This window comes from Pyrgilauda ruficollis, unplaced genomic scaffold (genome assembly GCF_017590135.1).
Source record: "Pyrgilauda ruficollis isolate IOZ18807 unplaced genomic scaffold, ASM1759013v1 scaffold23, whole genome shotgun sequence".
Classification (NCBI taxonomy): Eukaryota; Metazoa; Chordata; class Aves; order Passeriformes; family Passeridae; genus Pyrgilauda; species Pyrgilauda ruficollis.
In genome coordinates, this window is record NW_024522539.1 from 11,398,752 (window position 1) to 11,420,945 (window position 22,194).

The following is a 22,194-nucleotide window of genomic DNA, read 5'->3' on the forward strand; positions in this document are numbered from 1 at the left end:
GGTATTGCAGACTACTGTATTCAGATGTGCACGTGATAAACATTTTATCCATCCCATTCATTTTATCCATTCTATCCATCCACTAGTCTAGTTCTTAAGACTCTTAAGTGAACAGATAGCTGATTTCAAACATGAAGATTTTATAATTTTCAACCTATTCTAACCTTGCCTCCCTCACCTGCAGTATAGCTTAAGGGCCATCACAAACAATCCAGAGATCTTTCAGTGTTTTATTTGATTAATTTGATCATGAGATGTATTGCCAACGAGGAAAACTATACCAACAGCTTGAAGCTAACCAGTGAGGACACCAGGAGCATCCTGCTAACCAAAGACCACACAGCAGCCCAAAAGACCTTTATCCTAGAAATGAGATATTTCAAAAGCTCCCCTAACTGCAGGCTCTTGGGGCTAAGAGGAAGAAGTTCCTGCTAACCACTGCCCTTGGGTGACAAGCTCATTTTGATGCAACATCTAACAAAATGAGGATTTCCTGCACAGCTGTTGTGGTGTCCTTAGAGACTCAGTTTCCAGGCACTCTTTGCAATCGTCCCTCTGCTCCCTCTTAATTCCAGTCAACAGCAGCCACAGGCAGATTACATAGCTGGGGCATTACTGACACAACCAGGAGCCTATAATAGCACTCCTAAGCCCAGTGATTTCTTTTCTCTTGTCAGTGTCACACACAAACACAAAACAGCTGAGAACCTGGCCCTTTTCTCTTTAACAATCCACTAACGACCAAAAAGTATCTCTTTATTTTGGTAATCAAATGAAATAAATATAATCATATAAAGCACAGGGCTAATTTTAGACCTAAATACTGATAAGATCTATGGTAATTCCTGCTAAGTGTCAGTGGCCAGGATCTCCACAGCATTTATAAAGCTTTACTGTTCACTAACTTAGGCAACTCTTCCCCTTGTGAAATGTACTAAAACACTGGATAAAAGACAGATATTGCAAAATATTTTACAAGCTATAAATTAAAGAAAAGAGCATCAGCCAGAAACTTTGTTTTATATTTCTTTCAGAAAAGCAGCAACTACAAACCTGGCCATCTGCTTGTATGCTTCCTCAGCCACTGCAAAGATGTGTGGATCCATGTCCCCCATGTTCTGGCCACTGTAGGCATTGATGATGTCTTCGCCATAGATAGGCAGCTGTTCATAAGGATTTATGGCCACTAAAACAATACCTACAAAGGAAATTAAACAAAATGAATGATTAATAGTTATTTAAAAAAAAAAACAACCCAAAACAAACAAACAAACAAAAATGGTTTTAAAATCAACTATTATTCTAATTTTTCTTAAAATGTTAAAGAATAAGGATCTGATATTACTGATTTCAACAGATATTTATTCTGAATATAGTTCTGCACACACAAAGTACCATGAGTTTACTTCTACCCTGCTTTGGTAAACACATCAGGGACAACTTTGTACCTTTTCTATCTATCTGCCTTTTCTAAAGCTAGCATGCACAACCCAAAAAGATTCAGAATGTGCAGATTGAAATGCTGCCTGTTCAGTGCAGTAAGCCAATGAATGTGCATTGTATTTCCCTGTGTTTTACGCTGAATTACCAGTGATACTGCAATTTGTGAAGTATTGGGTGAGACTGGGTGGTCTCACTGACTGCCAGTTTGGGTATGTGCAGTGTGTTAACCCTTCAGCTGTTGTGAAAGAATAACATCCTCAGTTTTTGTAATAAGCAACAATGTACAGAGACAGTGTAATTTGGATTCCAGGGCACCTCTGCCAATCAGGCAGGACAACCTCCTGGTCAAAGGCATCAAAAAAACCAACAGTAGACATATTTCACAGGGCTGGCACAGAGCAACACCCAGTCATGTCAGGAAATTAGGCAATTATAGGTCTACAAGGCACCAGAACACCCTTATCTGATACATCTGAGCATGTACTCACACCTCCCATTTCCTAGTTTTTCCATACCAATTAAACACATATCTGTTTTTTTAATACCACTCATCACTACAGCACTTCTAAATTCATACCACTCTTTTACTCTCCCTGCACAGGAAAACTTAATTCTTACTCTTCACAAACTTTACAAACTTAAGTCTTACTCTTTACAAACGTCCTTGCCACAAATAGTGAGACCTCAAAAGTTTTTGGGACAAATCTCTTTTTCATGAGAAATGAGGATTGCTCTGTCTACAGGGATAACCTGACAAAGACTCCTTATAACTTTCTCTCCAGCAGCATTTACAACAAGCAGGGAAGGTTTATTTGTTCTGTGCAGGGGTGGAAACACTGACCAGTGAGACCATGTGAGAGCCAGCTGTGACAGGCACACTGTCCCCCTTGACATGGCAAGTCTTCCTTACCTTGACAAGGTGATAAGGGGGAAAAACAACCCCTCTCATTTTAACTGTGGACAGTTTAAAACTAGAATTTCTTCTTTTGTGTATGTATTTTGGTGCCTAAGTGTGCCAATGCAGTTGCAGATGGCTGCACAGTGACTGCACCAAGCATGCCTGGACAATCCATCCCTGAAGAACTGCCTCAAAGCGTTTCCATAGCACTCAACTTGCTTCTAAATTTACTCTGAAATTCACTCTTACACACACAGACTTCCTCAGTGCTGATCCCAGCTCTCTGCTCTGTGCAGATTACAGTCTTGTGATGTCTATCTAAGAAATTTTCCATGGAGCTGGGAGAAGGGAAATGAAAGCATCTGCAGTCTGGCACTGCTGGGAGCATCAACCAATTTCTAAACCCTTTCATGCATCTATAGATCAAGCACAAACCATAGCAAAAACATTAAACGAGAGAATATGTTTTAGGGAGAGATCTGAGAGACCTTGATCTATTTCCTCAAACACACAGCAAGTTTTGTGTCTCGACACGCCCGTGTGAGGAGAGTCGGTGTTTTTCCATCAGCCACGACTTCACTGAAGTGACTCAGGAGCTCCAGTGAAAAACCTCTATAAACATTCATGCCAAGTTCCAATGCTGCACTGATGAACCCAAAAATCAGAGTGGGGGTTAGGGACAGGAAGTGACCTCAGTACTACAAGACTCAAGGAATATTTTGTGTGTCAATTTTTAGCATCTGCCCTTAGAAAAAGCAGTAAAAAGTGCAATACAGTGCACCACCGAGCTGAGCCTCTCAGGCCTGCAAGTCTCATCAAAGAGACATTACAAAAATCTGTGTGAGACTTCCAACAATTCCCTCCTGCTTTTGGTTATGCTGGCAAAAATAAACCCTTGAATTGGGAACGAGCAGCCCCGTGATGAGTCTCCAGCATATTAAAACACTTCAGTAGCAATCTGTAAAATCTACAAGCAACTACCATCTGGAAATAACCAAAACAAGTGAGTTAGAAATTATTTGCTTTCTGTAGAACTTTGAAATCAGTCTGCCTCACAGGGCTATAATCCAGATTAATTTACATATAAATTCTCTTTATCTCCGCTAAATCATATTGCTATTTTAAGAAATATGGCCTTTCCTAAATCAGATTTATGTGTGGTTTTGTTCTTACAATTACACTAAGTTGAACTCTGGCTACTCTTTGTGCTATTCTTCTTTATATATGCTCAAAGTAAGCCTATCTAATTCTTTCACCTTGAACATACTCACCCATCTGTGGCCAAACTGGACATAAACACAAGCAATTTATTAATGTCAATTAAAGTTTGCTCTCCTGCATAGAAGGCAGTACTTTTTACTAACCTGAACTAACCAGCAAAATTCACTGAGTTTTCATCACAGCCATAGCAGTTTCTCCATGTAAGCATTCAAATTTTCCTTTGTAACTTTTCAACTTCCTTCATTAATTCCTCATTTCATGTTTCCAACAGTAAAGCAAAGTAATAAACCACCTCTGAATTGCTGGTGAAAGGCTGACTTGAAATTGAGAAATCAGCAGGTTTTCTGTTTAAAAGTTTGCATTACTTCAAAGTGAAATTTTAAAGAATTTAATATCCATTTGACATATCACACTAAGACAGCATGGTTGGATTAATTTCTAGGCCCCTGGACAACAATCCATCCATGCATTCCTTTTCCAGTTCTACTGCTGAGAATATTGTTACCTTGATGGATTGAAGTGGTTTTGGTGTCCTTTGGGCTGCATAGCCTGGGTTAGCCCAGACCACCTTGCCAGGCTGTTTGAGCTGACCTGGCTAACGTGAGAGCCACAGCCAGGAGGAAATGCAGCCCCCCGAGGCCGAGCTCCAAGGCAGTCATCTCTGCAGAGGGGAAGGAACCTGCAGCAGGATGGGAACTAATGGACAAGTCTGGAAGGTGGATGGATGTCTGTGGCCAAAGGATCAGGTTTTCAGAGGCTGACGTGCCACCTCCACTTTGCTCAGCCTGTAACACACCACAGCCCTGCCCACGTCCCCAGTGAACAAAGCACTGCACACCACGTTCCTCAGCAGCGCTGGACCTCCAGCACCTCCTTCCCTCTGAGCTCCAGGAGCCCCCACACTGCTGGCTCCTCTCCTTTCTGACAAACATCCAAGCAGCTCCCAGAACAACTTGGGTCTTGTCTGGAAGCAAACCAGCTGACCCAGCTCCCCCATCCCAGGCCCTGTGGCAGACCCAGCCATGGAGAGCTAAAGGTCTCCCAGCCCCAGGAGAAATGATAAAACCAGCCAAAACCACAACTACAGCTGCACTGGGGAATACTTGAAACGTACTTTTTTCATGCTTTCCCAAACACAGGGATACACAACCAACAGTCAACACATTCCTTTTGAAAGCCTCTTAAATGCTGCTCAACACAGAGTGCTGCAAGCAGCCAGGACACAACCCAGACATGCTTGTGGGAGAGGGTATGGTGGTGTGTTAGGGGACCACGACACTGAGAACCCCTTACAAGCTCAGGGCCATGAGGCTCCATTGGCACAAAAGCCCTTTCACACAAGAGCTTTGCCATGGGGGCACTTGGGAGGGAAACACAGATGATGTCTGTACTGGGGGAGCTGAGGTGGTTTCCCAGTGCAGGGACCACAAGGTGCACCCCCAGCAGGGGCAGCCCAGAGTCAAAACACCCAGGCACTTGAGCTGGTCCAAGCCCTGAGCAACCTGGTCTAGTCAGATTCGTTTCAAGTAGGAAGCTTCACTGGAGACTTCCAGAGGTCTCTTCCAACCTGAATTATTCTGTGCTCTGACTGCATGACTGGAAGAGGTGGGGTGTGAATCATCACCCACTCCTGTGGAGTGAGCTCTGGCTGCAAGCAGGGCTGGCAAAGTCTGATCCAGGCCCCTGTGGTCTGGTCACTGCTGAGAGCAGGACTGGGAACAGATGTGCCCTGCTGAGCATCTGCAGATTAGGAGCAGCCAGAGTGAGCAAAATGTGGCAGGATGTTAACGCCTCTGTCTGTCCATCACAACATGTTTAACGTGCTGCTTGTCTTTTTGAAAAGTCATATTAAAAGCTACCAGTGTATTTTGACTAAACAAAGATACTTAAAAGGAACATATGCATACATAGAAAAAAAAGCCCAGAAGCATCAGATTTAAATTTTAAGCTTAAACTACCTCACAATGTTTATTTTTGAAACAGACCTTTCAGTTGCAATTTTGCACTTATGACAAAGTGATTATTTAAGTAACTTTCCTCCATTCTGACCATCTGAAAATACCACAGGGAACTACAAATTTGGGTAACCTCTGCTGTGTGTTAAATGTTATTTTTAAAACCAAGATCAATTGTAACTGTGATAAGACCAGCCACAGCTCATGAACTGTTACAAATTCACTTCTGTAGTTACCCAGATTGGAAAACATGAAAAATAAACTGATGTAGTCTAAAAGAGATAGAGGAGCTCAGTGCAGAGGTAAGCAACTATAGGTGGGCAACAAACCCACCAAAGAGCAAGGCCAGCTCCTGCATCTGCAGCGTGTTAGCCTCCTCCCACCCAGCCCAACCTGAGCAAGCATAGGAGAACACCAACCAGACAGGAATCCCACTGTGAAGCAAAAACTGCTGAATACACAGTTTATAAACAGATCCCATTGGGGAGCTAGAGGAACACACAGTGAAGTCAATTTTCCCTGAACCTCAACATTCTCCAGTCTGTTAATGACCAAAAACAGTGATTTCCCCAGAACAGTCCAGCATGTCCTACCACTAAACGATTTTAGGTTCAAGGCAGACACATCAACAGACAGCTCTGCTTTCCCTGTCCGGGGCATTCTCTGTAAAGTTATGGCATGAAAGACAGTACTTGCCACAATAGGTGTAGATGAGTTTGGAGTCTATGAAGCGAACTTTGAGGTTGTGCAGCACGGCGGGCTCGTGCAGGTAGCTGAGTGCTGTCAGGTCGTTCTCACCAACCAGGATGTCGGGGTTCCGCAGGGGCGGCAGCTCCTTCGTCTTCGGGTCGAGGCTGTACTCTAGGTCCTGGAAACAAACGGGCACCCTTCAAAGAGCTGCTGGCTACCTTTCCTCCCCCAGCTCCTCCAGCTGCTCCTCCCACCAAAACGTGCACAAGGTAAAGAAACCACAATGCAAGATTTCTGATCTCTGGTGATTTGAGTCAGCAGTTCTTTCTCCAAAAATGTCATTTAAAACTTCCCAGAGGGGTTTTCTATATGTATCACTGCATAGAGACACCATCATTTTGGGTCATTGCTTCAGCAAACCCCATGCTTTTGCTGCCATATCTTTTTATTATATAAACCAAAATACACTATACCATAAATCCAACCATCTTTTCCCTATTGCTTTCCTCTTGAGTGGAACAGGCAGGGGAAGAAGATTCCCACCAATCTACAGCCAGTTTCATACATGGTAACACAACATGGGAATGTTGGCAGAACACTGTGAAAAACACAAACACTGAAAAAATGCTGCTTAGAACTTTTTTCAGAAATAAATTCATCTCTAATGTAGATGTTCTAATTGCATCTGTCTCTAGATCTAAAATCACTTTATTTACCTGCTATTTCCACGAAAAAAACCAACTCAAAGGATGTGAGCTGTACATGGACAAGTCATCACTTCTCAACACAGTACACAGCACCTTCTTTGCAATGTCCTTAATCCTTGCCTTTTTTATCTTTATTAATTTCTGCTGGTTATGTTCAACTTAAAAGTCACAGTTCTTTCCTGCAACACTGTTCTCCTAGCAACCCTGTCTCCCTGGAACAGCAAACCAGGGCTATACGTTTAATGGCATAAGTAGAAAAAGATGATGCCACTGAACATAACAGGCAGTGGATGAAAGCAACTGCTTTTTAATTTATTTTAAAAACAAGTCAAAATTGATTTTTGTAACTAAACAGTAAAATTTATCACACCAAAAAAAAATGCTGCAGAAAGTGAGTGGACAAAACCAGCTGCACACATCTAAATACAGATATATTTTGACAGTAGAGCTTCCTGCAATAGAAACAACAGACTCTGGTTGAGAACAAGAGCTATCAGCTTACAAACAATACACAGACTTACCTTGCCCTCTTCAAGTCGAAGCTGAAGGACTTTATCTCCAGGTTTATAATCTTTGAGGAGTTCTGCTGACTTCCACACCTCCTCTGGATCAGGGATCCAAACCCTGGCATACTGCAGTACAACAACAACAGGAAAAGATCCGTGAGCTTTGGTTGCACTAAAGTTAAATCATTGAAAAAAATGACACTAATTTTTTTTTCTTTTTTAAATACATGTTTAACAGACAAAGCCTTAAGCAAGAGGCAATTTAATTAGTACATCTAAGGTGAATAACTTGTTCTATTGATAAATGGCTGCACAAGGATAATTTTATTGCCTATACAGAGAGAAAAAGGCATTTTCCACGCAGAAGGTATTCCAAGACACACATTCAATGCTGAAAATCTACAACGTGAAAAAAAAAAAAAATCAGCATTTTCAGAAAGATCAAAAATTTGTCTATCCAAAAACATTACTTGGAGCAACTCTTTTGAGTAGGTTCTAAATGCATTTGTAGCATAATATTATAGAGCCATTTTTGTCTTCTTTTTCCCCAAAGAGAATACTTCAGCCCATCTGTGTTAATTTAGGCAAAGCTGCCTGATCAAGTGTTAAAGCTCTTCCTTTGTAGTTACAAACATGGCTAGTTTAAAATTTATTATATTCAGAATGCCAAAAGAAAAAAAAACCTGAAAGATTTGGTTGAAAAGACCTCCAGATGAAAGAGAAATACACAACAAACCAGATTCCCATTAATGACCATTTTCATACAAACTTTATTCATAAAAGTGACCCAGTGCAAACATATTATTTGTTTTCAAAACCAGCAAGAAGATTCATATTTTTCAGTGAGTGAAGATAGAATTGTTACCTCTTGCAAATCATTTAATTAATTTGCAAGAATCAATTAAAGATGTATGGAAACCAGCTGGTCACTTAGAGAGTCACATGGACATGCAAATACACAGATATGAAAACAGCTCTTGAGTAGAACAAGGAAAAAGCTGTGACATTTTTAATATGTTCAAGTTCCTGAAGCCATGCTCCTGCTATGCCTCGAGAGCACTGAGATCACACCACACCCACCACCTTTGCAAACAAAGCAAGCTTCTTGGCTCTGGAGGTGTTCGTGCACCTCACTGCCAAACATTCTCAGTCCACTAACTTATTTCAAAATAACTATATTTTAATAACTATATTTGTCAAAGCATTTGATGGCAGAGAAAACTGCATTTAGTCATACAACTTCACCACCTAATCTTACACAACTTCTTTTTGTATAGCCTCCTCTGCCTCAAAGAATGCTGAAGGGGGTTTTTTTTCCCTCTTATTAACCCAGTTTTCCCACTACAGAAAATTAGAAACTGCTCATTTCTGCTAAGGATTTTGTGAAAGACTTCACTAAAAACTTCATATTGCTTTCTTGCTGCAAGACAGGGCATGACAAAATGTGTTGAGCAGCAGTTTGGGGAGCAGGACTATCGTATCAGGGTGTCCCCCATGCAGCAAATAATGTGCTCTGACTCCATGATTCAGAAGGCTGAACAATTGCTTTGTTAAAACTATACTATATTACATCAATACTACATTAAAACTATACCAAAGAAAAACCCATGACAGTCAGACACAGCTTTGAGCGATTGGATCACTCAAAACAACTTTCACCCGTGTCCAATTAACAAATCACTTTGGGTAGACAATCTCCATAACACATTCCACATGTGCAAAAACAGGAGCAGTGAATAGAGATAAGAAGTGTTTTCTCTTCTTCTCTTTGTGCTTCTCACTGCCTTCCCAGAAAAAAACCCTTGGGAAGGTGTGCCTGCTGCTCTCTGTGCAGAGCTGTGGCCACCCAGGACCCTGAAGCCCCAGCCCCAGGAGAGGGAAGTGACCTGCCCAGCTCCTGCAGCAATTCTGAACCTCAGGAAGCAATTTGTTTCCCATTTAAAACTATACCAAAGAAAAACCCATGACAGTCAGACACAGCTTTGAGCGATTGGATCACTCAAAACAACTTTCACCCGTGTCCAATTAACAAATCACTTTGGGTAGACAATCTCCATAACACATTCCACATGTGCAAAAACAGGAGCAGTGAATAGAGATAAGAAGTGTTTTCTCTTCTTCTCTTTGTGCTTCTCACTGCCTTCCCAGAAAAAAACCCTTGGGAAGGTGTGCCTGCTGCTCTCTGTGCAGAGCTGTGGCCACCCAGGACCCTGAAGCCCCAGCCCCAGGAGAGGGAAGTGACCTGCCCAGCTCCTGCAGCAATTCTGAACCTCAGGAAGCAATTTGTTTCCCATTTGTTTCCCATCATCATACCTGTGATGATCCTCAAGAACACTGCAGATGGGTAATGTACAATAGCCTAACCCAATGGCTTTTACCCTCAACACATGGCAGCCTTCAAAGCACTGCCTTCACTCCCAGAGCTCCTGCACAGCTCGTGCCCACACACACAAACCACTGAAAGGAGAAAGAGAATGAAACAAATAAATAAATACTCGCTTTCTTCATTCCCACTACACAGTATGTCACGCTCCCACACCTGGTCTTTCTCCATCACCACTGGGTGTTACTGCCAGCCCTACGAATCTACTTTATACCGAGACAAGGAGCTTTGTCTTTGTAGTCAATTTGTGCTTGTGTGGCTACTTTTTTTTTTTTCTTTGTTAGTTCCATAAGTATTTGCTAGTGTTTTGAGTGCAGAAGTGCTGCATTACTTTATTATTTATATAATCTTTTCCCTACCCCCCAGGAGATAAATGATTTCAAAAACAGAAGATGCCCAAAACAGTTACTCAGTACGTGCTCCTGCCAGCCACAGAGCAAGGTGTAACAACGGAGGAGAGCAGCAGCAGAAAGCATGGATGGGCACTTGGATCAGCTGGTTTCAGCCCTTCGGGATCCCCAATTCACAAAGCAAGGAACTTTGGGGTGAAGTGAAGGTCTGTGCTTACAAGTGTATGTGCAATGCAAGCACAAACCCACAGAAACTATAATAAGTCCAAAATAATTAAACAGGAGTTGACAGTAGAGGTGCCATATAAAGCCAAGGAGAATGCTAAGGAACAATGTTTTCTTTCCTTTCCCCCTGATTAGAAACAAAAGATACTTTGTAAAACTTCATAAATCATAAACTCATGATTTCATAGAATAGTAATTTCAAATCCTAAAATCATTAATTCATAAGATCCATATATTCAAACACAGCACAATACACCTGTTCTCACAATTCTTTTATTAAAAAAAGAAAAAAAACAAACACCAAAACAAAAAGCTAAAAACCAAAACCCTGCCAGAAATCAGGTAATTTTTTTCAGTTTAACAAAAGATGCTCCAGCATCAGACACAGCTGAAGACTGAATGCATACCACACTTTGACCAGGTTCTATCCCCAAGATGCAGCAGAAATTCCCCACCCCCAGTACTTCTGATAGGACATTCCTTCCAAGGAATTAACAGAAAGCAAAGTAAATGTGAAAGAGGAAAGCATTTAAATGCTGTCTAGCAGAAGGAATCAGCAGGCTGGATTCCCTTAGGCTACACAAAGAAAAGTTTCCTGACCTAAGAAAGGCAGCAGCCTGAAAAACAAATGCTGATAACCTGAAGCAGCAAATGCTGTGCAGCAGTTTCTCACTCGGCAATCTGTGGCAGCATGGAATAGGCATCTTTAATTTATCCAGCTAAAACTGTACATTTTATACCATCTAGAAAAGGGAAGGAGAAAGCAGAAAACAGATCACCATAGAAACAGAGCCACTACAGACAGCAGAACCTTCCATGACACAACCCTACAGACATTAAGTCCATCCTATGAGCGCCAGGCTGTAGCTTCTCATCTCCAGTACCAGTGCCTAGCCTTAAATCCCTGCCAAAGAAAACACCTGGTAAAAGGAATGGGTGGGAGGAAAGAGAGAGATGTTCCTAATTATAAGTACTGAATCATTTCTCAACATTCTCACCTCATTAACTTAGCAGAATGTTTTGCAAAATCAGATTTTCATGCTTTTATATAATAAGTTGATACTAAAATTCCATTGCTGCCTAGCCTTTACTGGGATCCAACCCTACAGAGGAAAACAAAGCACCAGCACTGGTGGAAACAGGACCAAGGGCCTCTCTTGGGAAATACCTTACTCTGATATCTGCTATTCATCCCTCTTTATTTACTAGTATATAAAATAGGATTTATGACAACACTGGAATAAGGCTAAAATAAGATACAATTCTAGAGCTACTGATTTACAAATCAGCCTTCTAAAAAGGGAAGGAAATTCTAGTTTAAAAATGACTAGGCTGTCTAAAATTCTAGCACTGAAATGACAATATAAATTACAGCAAGAATCAAATTAATTTTAGCTTAATCATCCTAATTATGATCAATGAATACATTACTCTTTATGGTAGTTCAAGTCAAATTTTGACCCACCAAAATAAAACTTCTGACAGGGGAGATACAAGTGTGACTTACTGCAGGAAAGGCCATGAAATAAAATTTTGGATAAATATTGCTACCTTTCACGTCAGCCCAAGTTTACCACTAGTGTCACTCGCACTTTCTATTTCAGTACAGATTTGGCTGTTAGTTTCAGTAATTGATCAGTGATCAGTATTGATTTCGGTACTGATTTGGCTGAAATAAACGAGCTTTGCTGTCCTCCTTCAGTGGGTGTGACCGTGGCCCAGCAGCGCTGACTCCTCTGTCACTGGAGGTGCGGGATGGGAGAGCTGGGGGGACACACAGCACCCCCTGCAACACAGGGCACCTCCAGCTCCTGCAGCACCACCTCCTAACCCCAACCAGCTCCAAAGGCAGAATGAAAATAGAAGGGATACCAATAGAATGAAAATAGAAGGGATGCCCTGGAATTCAGAAGAAAAATAAATAATTAAATGCACAATGACAGGACTATTTCAGATCTCAGCTTCCTGCCTAGACTCTCTTCCAGCCTCAGCAGACCAATATAAAGAAAACAGCATCTCCAAAACCCCCTGGGAGTGTGAAGTGCTGTGCTTTGTTCAAGGAAGGGCAAGCTGGGCAATAGTTTATAGACATCTACAAAGCAGCTTGAGAGTTCACAGCAGAAAACAAACACAGAAGTTTTCACATCTTACTGGTGGGTCAGAAGGTTGGCTGGATTACTACAACTTTACATAATAAGAAAATATAATAGAAAATCAGAGTATTCTGTCATACCTCGTGATTTCGTCTTAGATCACATGGAGAAATCAGCAGACTATAACAATTATCTATCAAATGAGACCATATGACTCACAAAGCCTCTCTGCTGAGATGTTAACCTCTTGAGGTACTAATTGACACTGCTGACAGCACGGAATTAGCAATGCAAGCGGCTCAGCAGTCTCGGCAGCAGGCAAATCGTTTCCTACTTCCATTGCACAATCACAAACACAGAAGGAGGAGATACAGCTATCTTCCCAACTCCACAGCTCTGTGCCTCAGAGCTCAAAGAGTTCATTAAATGAGCTACATCCTAGAAGGAAAAAGGAAATTTCAGCTCAGAGAAAGCTGTCCCAAGTTTCTCAAGTGAACTGGTATGATTTTCACTCCAGCAGAGATCATCTCTTTTGTTATTTACAGACAGCCTCAAAACCCACAGTCTTTCACATGCTAACCATGAAAAGGAATATGAGAGACATTGCCCCCCTCCTTTTCAAGAAGGACCTCGGGTCTGGGCAGGAATAAAGCAACTCATTTATATCTGGATCAAAGAGACACCGTCAATTCTGGCAGCACCAGCTGAAGGAGCCAGTGGAACAGCAACAGCTCGTGAAAGTCAAAGCCAAATTTCACCAAAATTATTCAGTGTGAACTTGCTGCTGACTGAACATGGCCACCTGGAGAGAGCAGGCTGCCTTGCTAGGCTGGAAAAAGAAGTCTCTCTGCTAGTAAGGGGTAACAACAAAACAGAGCACAAAGTCATCAAAGTTCACACTGCAGCAGTATTGAACTGATCTTTGCAAAATGCAAAGTTATTACAAAAGGATTTCTTGGGATTTCCTTGGCTGGGGTTGCTTTGAAAGCACAATTTGATGCTATTAGAACAATTTCCTTTCAGCTTCATATTTTCCCCTACGCTTGGTTCACAGTGACACCACCAAAGATAATAATACTGAGCCTAGAAATACTTGAAACAGCACAGTTTAGTTTTTATAAGCTCTACACAAGCAGATCAACAGCCAGCTGAGTAACAGGCAAACACAAGTCTTGACTTGACCAGTCTGGATCTCCCACAAAGAGATCAAGATCTCTCACACAGGAGGAAGTCCTGCTTCTCACACTGCTGGAAACAGTAAAATTTGTGCCACCCATCCTGTGATCCATGGGCAGTCCCGAGGACACGCTGCACTCCTGCACTCTGAAAAGTCAGACAGGACTTTACTCTTGGCTCATAACAATGCCAAGTAACCAGGGAGGATTGGAAAGTAGAGCATCCTTTGGGCATGGAGCACATTTTCTGTCTTGTTGCTCAGCCAGAGCTATTTACAAACCTCTTGTAAAGTTTAAGACCTAATACTTAGAAAGAATTCATTTGATAAGAAATTTGTATCATGATGTACAGTAGAGGAAACACAAGTGACAATGAGTATGAATGTTTTATCTGAACAACAATCCCACACGGTTAGCTGACCTCACAGGAAGATCAAAAGCCCTGTGTTACTCTGTCTCATGGGAATTCCCTGAGCAGCCACAAGCAGAGCTCCCAAACAGAATCCAGGGGACAGCGGTGACCCAGGCTCTGAGCTACCCCCTAGGATGTAACACTGTGAGTTTGCACAGCAAACTGTTCTGCAAACCTGGCTCACAGGTATGCAGGTAAGGCACTGCATCCTTCACCAGGCACAGGAAACTCCTGGAATCACAATGAGAAAAAAATCTGTTGTACTTGAGTACTTCATGTACCCTATAAATATCCCCTACATAAGGCTATAAAAGCCCCCACCCCCCTTTCTTTCCTTCCTTTAAGCATTTTTACAAAGTATTCTTTGTATCTAGGGCCTGGGGGCTTGCAACAACAAAAGCCACTCGTATGTCCTTTGCCAAACACACCCAGATTGTACAAGGTACAGGCAAAAACTGTCAGCATCCCCCAGAGATTCACTGCAGCAAGGTCTGTGTCATCTGCCACTGGAAAAACACTGATTGGCACAGCTGAAACCTTAACTTGCTTCAAAGGGATGCAAAAACCCTAAATCCCAAACACAGGGTATCTATGTACACTGAAATTCAGAGAAAATTCCCACCCTGCAAATCTACACCCTGGGCCTGACACCAAGGCCAAAAAACGTAGTTTTACTTCAAACTCCCAAATCTATCAAAGAAGAGTTCTATTCCAAGGTTGTAACTGGCACAATGCTCCTATGAACTTTCAGGGAGTTAAAACACATGAAACATTTAAAAGTTCAGCATTTTCTACACCTTTAAAGACAGTTTTCTACATTTCATGCTGATTAACTTGACCTTCTCTTCAAAATGCCATACAGAGGGAAACAGACGTGGTTTGTAATCAGCTGTTATTAACACAAACAACACTTCAGCTATCGGAGCGCTGCCCACTGACCCCCCTGAGCTGCTGAAGGATCTCCAGAAAAGATGGCAGTAACAGTGAGATCAAGCCCACCAATGCTCTGGACACTGCTTGAGACACAAAACAGCTGAATAACCACAATAAGAGCTGCAAAAACATCGAGCAGAAGTGTGACGCCTACCTCAGACTGAGAGACAGGAAAATATTCTGACTCATGTAAAATTTTATTTGGGGTCATACCCACACAGAGAAGCAAATGCTGTATTGCATTTCGATCCATACCACCAGAATGAAGGCCAACAAGAAATTATATGCTAGTGATTTCAAAAATAAGTTGATTATAAGTCTGCCTTAAAACTCACAATTCCTCCAACCTGAAAAACATGTTACAGGAATTGTACAGCAGTGGCCACAAGAAATTTAAGGGCAAATGGAACAGCTGCAGTTACCCTGGGTATTCAGCTAATGAGACTTGTTGCACTGAAGAAACCTCACTAGGAAAAGGATGCATGATTTCATGTTTATGTGCTTACAGTGAGTGCTGCTCCAGTTAAAGAAATTTAAAATAGCCTACACCTAAGAACACAAAAAGATATCCAGCACAATTAACTGCATGGGTGTCTACACTTAAGATTCAATAACACAAACATTGTAAGGGCAAATAAAACAAGTGGCTGCAGGATTTTGTTTCAACATCAAGATGATGCAAGCCATAATAAAGACTTGACAGCACAAATGCAGGAACAGACGTAACTTCCAAATTCAGTCCAGACCCTCACATTCCTTCCGTATTTTTCATGCTGATGTCACACAATGAAATGCTGATTTCACTTTGTCAAGTCCTCAGATGGATTTAAGACCTTCCAGAAGGTTTCTACTACTATTTTCCCTGAAGTTTCTAGAAAGCTCAGGGACAGGAGGCAGACTCCCAGAGTCAGCCCTCGTTCCTCCCAGCCAGCCCAGGGCTGCTGTGGGTGGAAGGGGCTGGCAGCAGCCGGGGGCTCTTCACACCCAGCAGGAGCAAGCCTCCCCTTCCCTCCACGCCCTGCCCCAGCACAGAGCCACCCGCAGCCTGCCCTGGCACTATTTGGTGTATCCAGCACTTGCTTGAGCAGCATGGCAAAAGAAAGGGCTGTGTTGATCAGACAGATGCACCGTGCCACTGCACTGCAGCTGGGAACAAGGAGTTACTGAGAAAGGAACAGTGGGGCCAGAACTGCTCACCTAGCTCACAGAGGTGGAACAAGGCTGCGTTTCCTTCTATCTGTAAAACATCTGGAGCAGGGACAATTGCTGACTTAACTGTGAAAGTTTAATTTGGAAGTCAAAAATTAAAGGAAACTGAGAGTAGATAAGGCTGAGAGTGTCTGAGAGTGTCCTTCTGTAAAGTTTCTGGGAGTGTCCTTCTGTAAAGCTGAGCTCAAGTCCAAAAGCACCATCTTGTTTTTACTTAATCCTAGCCCCGAAAAAAGCCACATTTAAAGTAAAACATCAAACTGAGGTTTTAAAAAGCAAATATTAACTGAGTATTTTTTGTTAGGCCAACACAGAAGGCCCAGCTGAGATGCAGTTGCACCATTAAAACTAGTTCTCCTTGAATAACTCAAGCTAAGCCAGTAAAAGCTCTGTTTTACTCAGCTAACCCAGAGTGTAGCTGTCACCCAGACACCCTTCTGCTCCCCTACAGCAGCAAACTGACACCAGTGAAGCACATCTAATGAAGCCATATTTAGTTCCACCAGTTTTCCATGGGAAATTAACAGTAATTTACAGCCAGTCCCCACACAAGGAAACCAGAGTAGCCTGATATGAATGAGCTGGCAAGCTCAAACTCAAAACCAGCGAGCAGAGTCAAACCTCCCCGAGAGCTGCCCTTCCTCCACAAGAACTGGGGGAAGCTGTGAAAGCAGAACTGGGCTTAGTGGCCACAGAGCTGCTCTCCAGAGCTCCCCAGCAAGAGCAGCAGCCATTCCTTCCCCTGGATTGTCAGCCCTGAGCAGGAGCAGGGGCTGTGCTGGCCGTGAGCACCCCGAGCCTCCTGCCCCAGCAGGCCGTGGGAGCTCTCTGGGATGCAGACAGGGGAAAGTGCACCCTGTCACAGCAGCTGAAGCAAACTTTCAAGCATACCACATTTAGCCTTAGAGAAACCATTCCACTGCTTTTCTCTACAAGTGTTCTCTCTGTGATTGTTTGCAAAAAGTTCAAATCAGCTTTACGTTTCTGGTACGTGAGACTGTCACAGGGAAGAAGTGCGCTCAGACATGAAATTCTAACAGCTTCTGCAATTGCTTCTCCTCTTGCAAGATTTTTTCTAAGTGAGACCATCTCCTAAACAATGAATTTAATGTCTGGCATGTTTGAAATAGCCATGTATGTATCTCCAAGACTGTAAGTCCAAACTCAACACAAATCCTTATGAATAAACTCTCACACTGTAATACTATGATACTAGTAAGCACTTACATGCTTAGCTATACAGACCTGTATATGTTAAAACCAAGGAAACAATTGAACATATTCTACTTACTTTAACATACATATAGTCTAAAACTTCTATTTCCATCCCATATCTCCTGCAACAGAAATCTTCAGCACTTTCAGAGGCAGCTGGTGTTTCCTTTCCAGGCAAAACAGGCTGAATCTCCACGGAACATATTTCCATCTCTCTTGTGCTGGTGTACACTAACTCATAAGGCAACTTGGGAATCTCTCTCTGGTTTCCTCAGCAAAACAACTGAGGTCATCTGCTTTAAAGATACTTATGAATAACCCATGGAGTCTGCAGAGAGTAACGTGTGACAAGCCATGTCGGGGCAATGAATTCCTTCATTGTTAGACTGCCTCATAGTATTTTTAGGTTATTTCTCCAGCTCTACAAAGCTCAAGAGTGTCCTCCTGTAAACCACAAAGCAGTTGCAAAACTCTCTCGTCTTGTGATAATCAAATGGAAGAATTCAAGGACACCACTGGCAATTGGAGCAAGAGTTTATGATTCCTCATAGCCATGGGTATGTACATCATTCAAATGACAAGTCCCTGTTTTTCCATATTTAGGACTGCCAAACTAGAAACATGCAGTTTACATCTACCCATACAGCAGCCTTGGAAAACAACACGACAAATCACATGGCATACTTACCCTGTGGGAGCTGCTACAAACTCAGAACCAGAGCTCTTCAAAGCAACGCTGCTTCAGCCTCTACATTTGATCTTCAAGCCAGGGCTCTCATCAGGCCACAGAGTAAGCAGCGTGGAAGAGTCAGCTCTCAGCCCTCCCCACTGCCTCCCGAGAGCCAAATAAACTCCACCAGCCACATCTGCTAATGGCCAGGGGCAACGTGCATCACCCTGACAGCCTTACCCACCTACAGCCACACCTGAAGCAGGGTTAGAAGGCAAAAATGGAGGCTTGATGAGCAGTGAAGGAAATGCAACAGCTTTCAAGATGCTTAGAAAGCAACCACAACCTTCACCAAACAGCATGGAGCTGACAGACACAAAAACACAGCTGCATTCTGCATTCCTGACTGACTGCTCCAGTTTAATCTCTATAGTGCTCCCTCAAACCATTCATGATCACAGTGACTTCTCATTCATACTTGTTTTTCGGTACTATTTGGTATTATTGGCACCTTCTTTTCCCTCAACATTCTAAGAAGCTTTACCCCAGCCTTGAGTCCCTCCATAGAATTATTATTCAGGGAAGGATCTTGCTGTTGCTCCTGACTAACAGGCCAAAGAAATTAAATCCATGCCACTAAGGAGAGAAAAGTGTAAAACACAAGATCTCTGCTTCTGTAAATAATCCATTTGCACCTTCTTCAAAATTTACATTAAAATTTGCAGATGCTCACATTAAAAGTTGGGCCAGTATCTGCAATCCACAGACATTCAGCTGAAGTCTTTAAACTTCATTAGCAGTGCCTAATGCTTCCTGTGCTTACCTTCCAGCTCCTTAATATCCACAATTCAGCAAGGAAGGCACTCTCTAATGTAACCACACTAACTCCTTAGCCTCTTTTAAAAAAAACCAAAACAAAAACAAAACAAGAAAACCCAAAGAAACAAACAAAAATCCAAACAAACAACAACAACAAAACCCACACAGAACCCACACAAACGGTTTAAACGGCATTGACTTCTTCTTTATATTTCATTTGTATATAAACAGACTGACACATAGAAACATTCTACTAAATACTGCAAGCAGCAAGCAAAGCAGCAGCACTGTGACAGAAAAGGCCCAGGTTATGACCTGGATGCCCAGGCAGGTCCCAGAATCACCGAGATCATCAGCTCGGTAACTCCGTGGTTTCCAGGTTTGTGCAGGGCTGGGCAGCCCAGGCCAACCACCTCACACATGTGTCACATTTGGCTGCTGCCTGGAGCAAACTGCAAGCACAGACTGTGCTAAAAGGTGAGTGGCACCATAAGATGGCAGGGTCCTGAAAGTGGATGCTTCTGCTGAAAATACACTCTGGTTATTAAACATTACACCTGGCCTTTAAGTAGACAGGTCCTAATTCATTGCAACACTGCATACACTGAGCTTTCCTCAGAGAACTGGACAAGAGACATTCCCAGGATGTTTTAGTTTGTTTTCCTGCACACATCATTTCAAACAGCTGTAGGACACCAAAGTTATTTCCCTGCCACAAGAAGAAATGAAGAATAAAGGGCTTGGTCTTTCAGATTTATGTGCTCCTTTTCAAAGCATAAAATTAAGCAATGTGTGATTACTCATAGAGGACAAAGAGAAATCTTTGCAGTATCAGCCTTAAGCAAACTCAGGGTTAAGCAAAGCCAAGAACACTGAGAACAAGGAGGAAATGATGCAGTCCTAGGCAAAGGGTGTAGCACTGCTCTCTGCCAGGAGCCACCAGGAGCCTTGCCACTGGTGTTGGCAAACAAGGCCTTGGAACCCAATCACACAACTCCAGCTCCAAAGTAAGGCCAGCAAAAGGGAAAATACTGTACAAAGAGCCAGTGAATTCAAAACACTTTGAATTTGCTCTGTCTCCCGTGACTTTTAGATAACAGGTTTAATTTCACACCTAGTGCATTCCCACTTACTTAAAAGTTTGATACCAATTTGAGCCAGCCAAATTCTTAGAAACATCATCCCTATTCTAGCATATCTTTAGTGGGGTTATGGTCCATGGAAATAAGCAGAAAGACACAGTTTGATGAAAAAGGTCAATGTCACAGACACAATACAAATTTCCAAGAACCGTGGGTTTATTTCTGACCATAACACCACATTTTCCTGCAACAGCAACCACCTGTTGTTAAGCACAGATAGGAAGCTCTTCCTTGCTAATTCAGCAGCAGAGAAGACAAGCAGAAGGTACATTCTGCTGCTTCAACTCACTGGAATAGCTTGCTAAGGAAGCATCAGGGACAAGAGCCTTGCCCAAACGCTGTTCCTTGGCCCTGGGCCCAGCTGTTGAGCTCCTCACTGCCAGGGTCCAGCTCCATACACACAGTTGTAAACACTGCTCCACTACAGTGAGCACAGCATGGGATCAGACACAGCCTCTGCACCTTCCAGCACGAGAAAGAAAACCCAGCCAGGCAAAGCAGCTCAGACTCTGCTCGTCCCTAACTTCACACAGCAAGGTAAGGTGACTGCAGGCAAGAGGCACAAAACAAACCCCTGACTCACTTTTATCAGAGGAGCTCTTGCTGCTGGACAGCACAGAACAAAACTGGGTCCATCATCTCCCCTCTAGCCAAGCTGCCTTTCAACCAGCAACACCTGTACATGTGCTCATACACACATGCAGCTGTCAAAGACCCCAGTAACACAAGCAAAACTTCAGTAACTAAATACTTCCTTTGTGTATACTTTGTGCTGTCAATGACTGAAACCCAAATTCAATGAATGTGTATAAATTACTGCATGAATATAATAAATAATTATACATTAATGTGTAAAAGTATCTAAAGGAGAGGTGCCAAGAGTGGACCAGGCTCTTCTCAGTGGTGCTGAGCAGTATGACAAGAGCCAGCAGGAAGGAACTGATGCTCAGAAGTTCCAATATAATATGAGGAAGGACTTCTTTATTGGGCAGTGACTGGAACAGGCTGCCCAGAGAGGGTGTGGAGTTTCCCTAACTTCAGCTATTCAGAACCACAGGGACACAGTCTGGTGCCCTGTGCTCTGGGATGGCCCTGCTCCAGCAGGGAGGGTGACCCACTGAGGTCCCTTCCATTCTGTCATGCTGAGTGTCCCCCAGGCTCCTCCAGGCACAGCCCCAGAGCAGGCTGCCAGCTGCACACTGCCTTCCCTCACAGCCCAAACCACCACTGCTTAACCTCACTGCCACTTCTTGCTTCAAAAATCCTACTAAAAATAGGCTGCCCAGAAACAGTGCAGCCATGTGACACTGGACATTTGTGTGACTTCCTCCAATTCAGCCGGCTCAACGAGCACACTTCAGTAAGAAAAATGCTTTCTTTAGTTCAATGCAGATTAGGCAGTGAGTCTCATAAAGACAAATTACGTTGTTAATAGAACACATGGAGAGAATTAAACTCCCAAAGTCCCCACAAGCAAACCCTAAGCGTTGGGTAAATCTGTATAACCCTTACAACTCAACCTGGAGCTCTCTGGCTCAACCAAAGACAATCATGGTGGCCATTACACACAACTGACACAGCAGGAGCTTGGCAGCACTTTATCTGATCATTTATTTATGTAAAAAATAAGAGTAATCCATTACTTAACCCATCTGGTACATGCTATAAAGTCACTGCAGCAGAAACAAACTGCAAATAACAGTGGCAGCTCCATGTACAGACGTCACTATTCTGCAAGCATTGCTGGTGACAATTTGGGGTAGATCCCACGTAATCCACTGATTTTACCAGGTAAATGTTTTAACATGACACTCAAATAATTGAAGAAATAAGACAAATTATAAATGGGACCTTCACACTTCTTTACATGTAACAAAGAACTCACACAACTTTCAAGATTAAGTCTACAGGGGGCAGGAAAAGAAAAAAGAAGAGCATTTTAAAATATAAAGCTATTATGACCCCTCCCCAAAAGTAGCTCTGAACTATGCTACACCTCCAGTGTTCCACCAGGACTGCAGGATGCACCCTCCCAGAAGCTATTTGTGGGCTCTCAGAAGCTCTCACCAGCAGCCTGGTGTCTCTGTCCCCAGCAGTCTGGCATCATTTCCTCCTCCAGACAAGCTCAGCACCCAGGGGAGCAGCTCT

General features: G+C 42.8%; 1 protein-coding gene across 4 annotated transcripts in view; it reads right to left on the reverse strand.

Moving 5' to 3' along the window:
• The window catches only part of MYO5A (myosin VA), a 99,842-nt gene that overhangs the window by 72,002 nt on the left and 5,646 nt on the right, over nucleotides 1-22,194 (reverse strand). For all 4 annotated transcript variants that reach the window (XM_041469098.1, XM_041469096.1, XM_041469095.1 and 1 more), the window contains exons 2-4: nucleotides 7,436-7,548; nucleotides 6,214-6,385; nucleotides 1,054-1,198 (exon numbers count right to left, since the gene is read on the reverse strand). In XM_041469098.1, the coding sequence (XP_041325032.1) occupies nucleotides 1,054-1,198; nucleotides 6,214-6,385; nucleotides 7,436-7,548 (430 nt within the window). The remainder of the gene's footprint in view (nucleotides 1-1,053; nucleotides 1,199-6,213; nucleotides 6,386-7,435; nucleotides 7,549-22,194) is intronic.